The sequence below is a fragment of the Pteropus alecto genome, unplaced genomic scaffold (genome assembly GCF_000325575.1).
Source record: "Pteropus alecto unplaced genomic scaffold, ASM32557v1 scaffold398, whole genome shotgun sequence".
NCBI classification, from domain to species: domain Eukaryota; kingdom Metazoa; phylum Chordata; class Mammalia; order Chiroptera; family Pteropodidae; genus Pteropus; species Pteropus alecto.
The window spans coordinates 5,094,493-5,102,182 of NW_006442497.1; the positions used below are offsets into that span (position 1 = coordinate 5,094,493).

Below are 7,690 nucleotides of genomic sequence, written 5' to 3' on the forward strand. Positions count from 1 at the left end.
CGCAAATGGCAGTATTTCATCTCTTCTTATGGCTGAGTAATATTCCATTGTATATATGTTCCACAGCTTCTTTAGCCAATCATCTAGCATAGACACTTCGGTAGCTTCCATGTCCTGGCCACTGTGAATAATGCTGCTATGAACATCAGTGTGCAAATATCTTTTTGGATATGGGTTTTCAAGTCTTTATGGTGAATAGCCAGTAGAGGGATTGTTGGATCATACGGTAGGTCAATTCTTAGTTTTTTGAGGAACCTCCATACTGTTTTCTATAGGGGCTGTACCAGTTTGCAGTCCCACCAGCAGTGTATGAGGGTTTCTTTTTCTCCACATCCTCTCCATCATTTGTTATTACTTGTCTTGTTGAGTATAGCTATTCTAACAGGTGTGAGATGGTATCTCATTGTGATTTTGATTTGCATTTCCCTAATAGCTAGCGATTTAACCTCCTAATTTTTAGCCCCTTGTTTTTAATGCATAAATGGTTCCATTGTAATGAAAGTAATTAGACTCAAAGCAATTACTACAAGGTTTGTCTTATAAATGTCTCCAAAGTAACCCTGTGTGATAGCGTAGTCTCAAACTAGATGCAATGATTTCTGCCTCCTTGGGTTTGAAAAAGCAGCTCATGGAAACTAGAAAGGGAAATAGCATTTTAAAACAGACCACTGGAGTTCAGGGATCCTTGGCCTTGTCCCTGTAGCCCTGGGCTTCACTTTGTCTTCTAGGGAGCTCAACTGCCAATATTTTGTAAGTATTTCTTGGCTGCCCTCTATGGGCTCTTGTATGTTACCTCCATTGCCTTTAATCTTCACTGCAACCCTGTGAAAGAAGAATCATTCTGTGGCCTAGAGATTTCCAGTAACTTGACCAGAGTTCCAGAGCCCTAATTAGGGAAGGGGCTAAGATATGATGTGGGATCTATCCTTTCTTCATTTACTATTCTCTGTCCCACCAACACATGAATCTTTGTAAAATACTGTATTTCCCATGCTGATTCCTTCCACAAGAACACCTATTGACTTCTTATTGTCAAAACTAAATAAGTTGCATAGAAAGTTGGGTTTCTAGGACTTCATTCATTTATATATTCTTTTTTAAAAAGAAAAAAAGTTTATACTTACTAAACATTTGGAGAGCAGAGAGATTTGGAAAGTGGGAGAAGATAAAATAATCTCTGAAAGTTCTGATGAAGATAGCCATGATTAAACTTTTATTTCTTCTTGTCTATATTATTCATATAATTTATAAAATAATTATACCTATTTTGTATATAAAATTTTATATTCTGATTTTTTAGTTAATGTAACATTATAAGCATTTTCTATATAATTACTATATAAGTTTTTAATTATGTGGTAAAATATATGTACATACACTCCATAATATTTTAAATATGATTTTAATGGCTAAGCAAGTATTCTTTGAATTGCTGTCTCAGAGATCATTTAATCACTTCATTACAATTAGATATTTAGGTTTCTTCCAACTTTTCACCCTTTTAAATAAAGTTATAATAACATCTTTTGACATAAAGATATTTTCCCTCATCCCCAAATTTAGGATTATTTCCCAGAAATGGAATTAATGAGTATTTAATTGCCATGGTCATCTGTGCCCATATGCCTGCCTGGAACGTTTTCTTTATCCAAATCCTACCATGTTGCACCACTCATTTCAGACTATCTCACTGATGAAGATTTCCTGACTATAGTAAGCTATGCTTACTTCTCCCTTTGCTGACCCTGGGTACCCAATATTGTCTGCTTTTCCAACTTTCTCACCTTGAAGACATGTCCCAGGTCATATGCCTGATTTGTAACCTTTGTAATGCTTCAGATGGTTAATAATCATTGATTAAGTGAATCTACTTCACCGTTTCCTTCTCCTTAAAGGAAACTCCAGTTACAAGGTGGCATCACTTCTATCACACTTCGAGGAGAAGGACATCAGTTTTTTGTAGGAACAGAAGAATCACACATTTATCGTGTCAACTTCACAGATTTCAAAGAGACTCTCATTGCAACTTGTCACTTTGAAGCTGTCCAGGACATTGTCTTTCCATTGTAAGTCGAAAAGGAATATATTTTACCCCTAAAAAGAATAAGAACATGGAGATTTGATGCAGTGTGCAAGGAAATTTAATTTTATTAATACATTTCAATATCTATTAGCATAATAGATCAAATAAATCATAATAGATTATGATTTTTTTTCTTCTTAAAATTTTCTATTGAGTGAATTATTTTAATAGACTTTCTATTGCCTTCCCTATACAGCTACATTAGTTTCTACAATTCAAATTTGGGCTTCTTTAGAATGTTAGCTTTCTATTAAATCCATCATGGAAAGGATAAACAGACTGCAAAACATTTTCCCAATGCTATCTGGAAAAAGCTTAGTAGTGCCTTTTTTCAAATTTCTTACAAGTCATTTGTTTTGTACCTATTGGGTCTTCCAGATAAGAGATCTGGATCTAGTTGCCATATTTCTTGGTAAATCCCACACAAAACTCACAATCATTGTTCTATAGAGAGCAAGACTCAGTTTGAAAACTCAATTCTTAAGTTCATAAAAGGTAGTTTCGGTTCTTCATGTCATCATAATTAGGTTTTTCCAAACATTTGTAATAGTGAAAATGGCTGGTGCTTCCTGTCAGGGGAATCTTTTTTGAAAATTGGTCATTTCCTGTCTCTCTTTTTCCCTCTTTTTCTAAGGAGATTTCTGTAAACTTATTTGGTCTGGAGTAGGTTTTTAGTTATCTTTTCAAATTATCATATAGTTATCTTTTCAAATTATCATATAGTTATTGACGTATTCGGGTTTTATAACTCTTCTTTATCTTTCCTTTTTTTTTTTTTTTGAAAAGCAGCTTTATTGAAATACAATTTATGGACCATAAAGTTCACCCGCTCAGAATGTATAATTCAATGTGGTGTTTTTTGTTTTAGCATGTTTACAGAGTTGTGCAACCATCACCATAATCTAATTTTAGGACATTTCATTATCCTGAAAAAAACTCTACTATTAGTCACTACCCATTCCTTGTGCTGAGTTGTGGAGACAGCTGAGCTAAGAGGAAGAATGTGGAGTAAATGAGCATCATGTTACAGGACTGCATTCTTCTAATTGCAAATTTAGTTGTGATGATGTATTTTATTTTCAACTGCTATTATTTTGTATACCAAAACATTAATATACTGGGAAAAAATTTTGTATAAACCAGTGCAACTTCTGCAATATTCTGCTATCATTTGCCTATTTACTAATTGCATATGAGCTAATACGCATTATATAAACAAGCAACTGTAGGTCTTTTTCCAATTCTTTATTTTCAACCTATTTGTCTTGTTTAGTTTTAGATAAGTCTTGGCCTTCTAAAGAATTTAATCCATTTATACATATTACTATCTAATAAGTTTATAAATATTTTTTATTTAACATGTTTCCTGGTTTTTTTCTTTTCTTGTCTTTTGTTGCAATAATCATGTTTTATTTGCCGTAGTCTTCCCCTTCCCCTCTGCAGGTGACTTGGAAATTATTTATTTAATCTTTTTTTAATTTTATGATTACCTTTGAATTTTTAATATGTATATTTAAACAGATTTTTCTGTCAAAGACTACAGTTAACCAACATTTATACCCTATTTTTCAAAGAAGCAAGTCTCAGTATATTTTATTTCTCTCTTTACCTTTCTTTTACAATTTACCATGCTAAAATTATTTGAAATTACAAATACAGATTATACTATTACTTTTTTTTTTTACAATCAAATACATATATTTAACTATAACTTTTAATTTTATCACTCTTTTTTTCACACATTTCCCCCTTTGATTTTTTTGGAGGGGTAATTTTTTCAGAGATAGTCTGCATATAAAAAATTTGGTCCTTACTTATCTGAATATATCTTTGTTTTACCCTCAGACTTGGGCAGTAGTTTGTGTAGGTATAAAAGGAACTTTAACTAACTTTGTATTGAAATATAACATACAAAAAGTTCATAAATCATAAGTAACCACCTCAGCAAAATACCACACTTATATGACTGCCGCTCTAGCCAAGCAATAGAACATTTATTTCCATTACCCCAGGATGTCCCTCCCAATTACTACCCTCACCCTCTTCCTTAAAGATAATCACTACCTGGATTTCTAGCCCCATGGATTAATTTTATCTGCTTTTGAACTTTACATAAATGGAATAATTCAATATGTACTTCGTAGGTTATCATTTTTCTCTATGAATGCTTCTAATGTTAATGTCATATAGATCTTACTATCCTTGTAATTTTTTGTCTATTTGTTCTATCAGTTAATGAGAGAAGTTGTTAGATTCTCAGGCAATGAATACAGATGTCTCCCTTTATTTCTGTCAGTTTGTTTCATATACTTTTGAAGCTCTATTATATATATGTACATATATATATTATAACTTCCTGATGTATTGACATTGTTATCATTATTAAATGTCCCTCTTCGTCTCTAATAATTCTCTTTGAAATTTCTTTTTTATATTAATATATTCATTTCAGCTTCTTTACTCTTTATATATTTTAAAAATCTTTTTATTTTCAATATATATTTTTGATATATATCTTTATATTTAATATGGATCTCTTAAAGCAACATGCAATTAGTTCTTGCTTTTTTATCTAATCTAGTAATCTTACTTTTTATTTGAAATATTTAAACCATTTACATTAAATGTAATTTTTTATACAGTCGTATTAAATCTTTAATTTTGTCATTTGTTTCCTTTTAGCTCATCTGTTCTTTGTTCTTCTATTAGTTCTTTTCTGCCACCTTTTGTATTAATCAGATGTTGTTAGCATTACATTTTAATTGTTCTGTTGGCTTTCTAACTACATATCTTTGCATTAATTTTTTAGTGGTTGCTTTAAGGATGACAGTATGAATCTTTAACATATCACAGTCTGCTTAAAGTTAATAGTGAATTACTTCAAGTAAAATACAGAATAGGAAGTTTGCAACAATATATTTCCCTGAAACCTACTTTTGTCCCTGGTGCTATGTTTTCATGTATACCTATTTCTGTTATAAACTCATCAGCACAATATTATAATTTTTGCTTTAAACAGTCATATATATTTTCAAGAATTTAAGAGAAGAAAAGAAAAATATATGACTTTTGTGCTTACCCACATGTTTGAGCATTTCTGATGTTCTTCATTCTTTCTTAAATATCTAAATTGCCATCTTGTGTTATTTCCTTTAATTCTATAACATTTTATTTAGCTTTTTTTGAAATATAGGTCTCTGATGAGGAATTCCTTAAATTTTGTTTCTCCACAGATTTTATCTGGCTGATTGCTGTTTATCCTCAATGCTTCTGGCCTATTTGATGATAATCTTCCCTACTTTACTGTATTATTAAGAAAATAGACATCTCTATGTCTATTATCTCTTATCTCTATGTCTCTGTCTCTGTCTCTGTCTCTATCTCTATCTTTACTTCTATCTCTACTTCTATATCCCTTTCATGAGATTTTAGAAGGGAGGGAGGAAATATATGAGCCTAGTGCACCATCTTGATCCATTTAGTTTTTGGGTTTTTTCCCCCTGAAACATAACCTTCCAGATCTTAAACTAAGGGCAATCTGTTACTTGAATGGCTCATTTTGGACTAGACTTGACTCCTGAGGAAGTGGACTGCTAGTCAAGGGTAGAGAGAGTTTAGGAAGTTTCTAGGTACATTCATTCTATAATATTTGATTTTCATGAGAGGTCCATATACCTCTTTAAAAAATCATTTTTTTCCAAATTAGAAGCTTAGTCACTGAAGGCAGTAACCGATATAAAACTTATCATGTGTTAAATAAATATTGTTATTCTAAGATTGGCTTGATTTATCTCTCTTAATCAGGACTGTCTGGCAAGGCACTTCATCTTGTCTGCTGTTCTGCATATCACTTACTCTTTCTAAGTAACTAGTCCAGCACTATAATTTTATCTCCGAGCCCTGAAGCTAAATATGTAGAAAAAATCCACTTATTTTCTATCAATTCAAAAGCGAATAGATCTTGAAGTAAGAGAGAAGGATTCTCTTTTCATGAATGTGCTTATAATGACATGGAGAAATTTCCGGAGAAGCACTTAAATCTAAAAGTTAGCTCAGTCTCCACAGAGACTGTAGCTAGAAATTCATTCTGATAAAGCAGATGTTTTCTATTGTACCCTAGTATTCTAACTCTCTTTCGGTTGGAATAATATGTAATTTTTTGACACAATGGTATTTTTCATTTTATTTACAAGTTGTCCTTTAAAAAAAAAATTGACACATCAATTACTCTAGGATGCTCTTCCTTATCCACAATCTCATATTTTCTCATAACTAAGCAAAGAAATATTTTGGATTATCTGCAAATATGAATTCTAGCACCCTTTTCCTTTTCTTCTTTGAAATTGTAATGATTATCTACTTTACCAAAAAAGTTTTAGTTAGCCTTCTTTAATATAAATATTTCACAGAAATCTGTAAGACCATCAAGCTTTGTGATAATTGATGCCTAAAAGGCATTCTTTCCTGTATCCTTATGAAACACATTTTAGCATCAAACGTGCATCTAAGGAACACTGCCTCTTTTATGGCTGCATCTCTTATTCTCTCAGTGGCTTCTTTTCAGTGGCACTGCTGAACTATTTGCCACCTGTGCCAAGAAGGACATTAGAGTGTGGCATACACTGTCCAACAGGGAGCTGCTGCGGATCACTGTACCCAACATGACCTGCCATGGCATTGATTTCATGAGGGATGGCAAGAGCATCATTTCAGGTAATGTCAGCATACCAAGATTTGTTATTCTCATTATACGCTAGTCTCCACATGTGGATAATCTGGAGCAGCCTCCCTCTCCCTACTTTTTCCTTACTTCTAATCTATCTTCTCTTTGGAGTTCCTTTCCAGCTGGGAGACTTTGAGCTAGGAAGAACCAAATAGCAGTTTCTCTTCTCCTAAATTGCTACATATAACATGTAGTTTACTCTCTAGCAGGGAAATTTAGTAATTCAATTGCAAAATGGATTTGAGGCCTTAGTGAGTACAGGGCACTCATGTTAGAACCCCTTTTGTTGCTCAAGGGATAAAAACCTGACTTTAAGATATACCTCAAATCAAATTTATTTTTAACTTATTTTATACCAATATATTTTAATATAAATTATAGACATCATAATATTCCACCTCTAAATACTTCAGTATGCATCTCTAAAATGAATTTTTTTCTATAAAGTAATAATTTCTTAATATCTTCTTATGTTCAATCCATGTATAAATTTCCTCAGTGGTCAAAAAGTAAATTTGCTGGTTTACATCAATGAAAAGTCAAGTGGATCTTTAGATGTAGCTATTAAAATTGTGATATCAGGAACCTATCTCATCCCCTCTTTTCTTGGCTCCGTTTCTTCTGTGTTGGCCTCTCCCTTGGGCATGTTTTTCTGCACATGGTGACCACCAGGAGTTCTTGGCTTACATTACACTTAGAGCTAACAAACATTCAGGTTATCATTACTTCCTCTTTTTCTCTTACACCCCACTTTCCTTAATGATTCCCCCTTCAGAGTATATCCAAGATTCTATCACATCTTATCATCTTCACCCTTGTCTCAGCCACCATCATGTCTATCCTAGATTACCCTGGTAGCTTCTTTCCAGGTCTCTCTGCTTCTA

The 7,690-nt window shown here is 32.6% G+C and overlaps 1 protein-coding gene across 1 annotated transcript in view; it reads left to right on the plus strand.

The window, feature by feature from the left end:
- The window catches only part of CFAP52 (cilia and flagella associated protein 52), a 44,548-nt gene that overhangs the window by 26,259 nt on the left and 10,599 nt on the right, over positions 1–7,690 (plus strand). The window contains exons 8-9 of the mRNA XM_006922385.2: positions 1,896–2,066; positions 6,648–6,796. Coding sequence (XP_006922447.1) covers positions 1,896–2,066; positions 6,648–6,796 — 320 coding nt within the window. The remainder of the gene's footprint in view (positions 1–1,895; positions 2,067–6,647; positions 6,797–7,690) is intronic.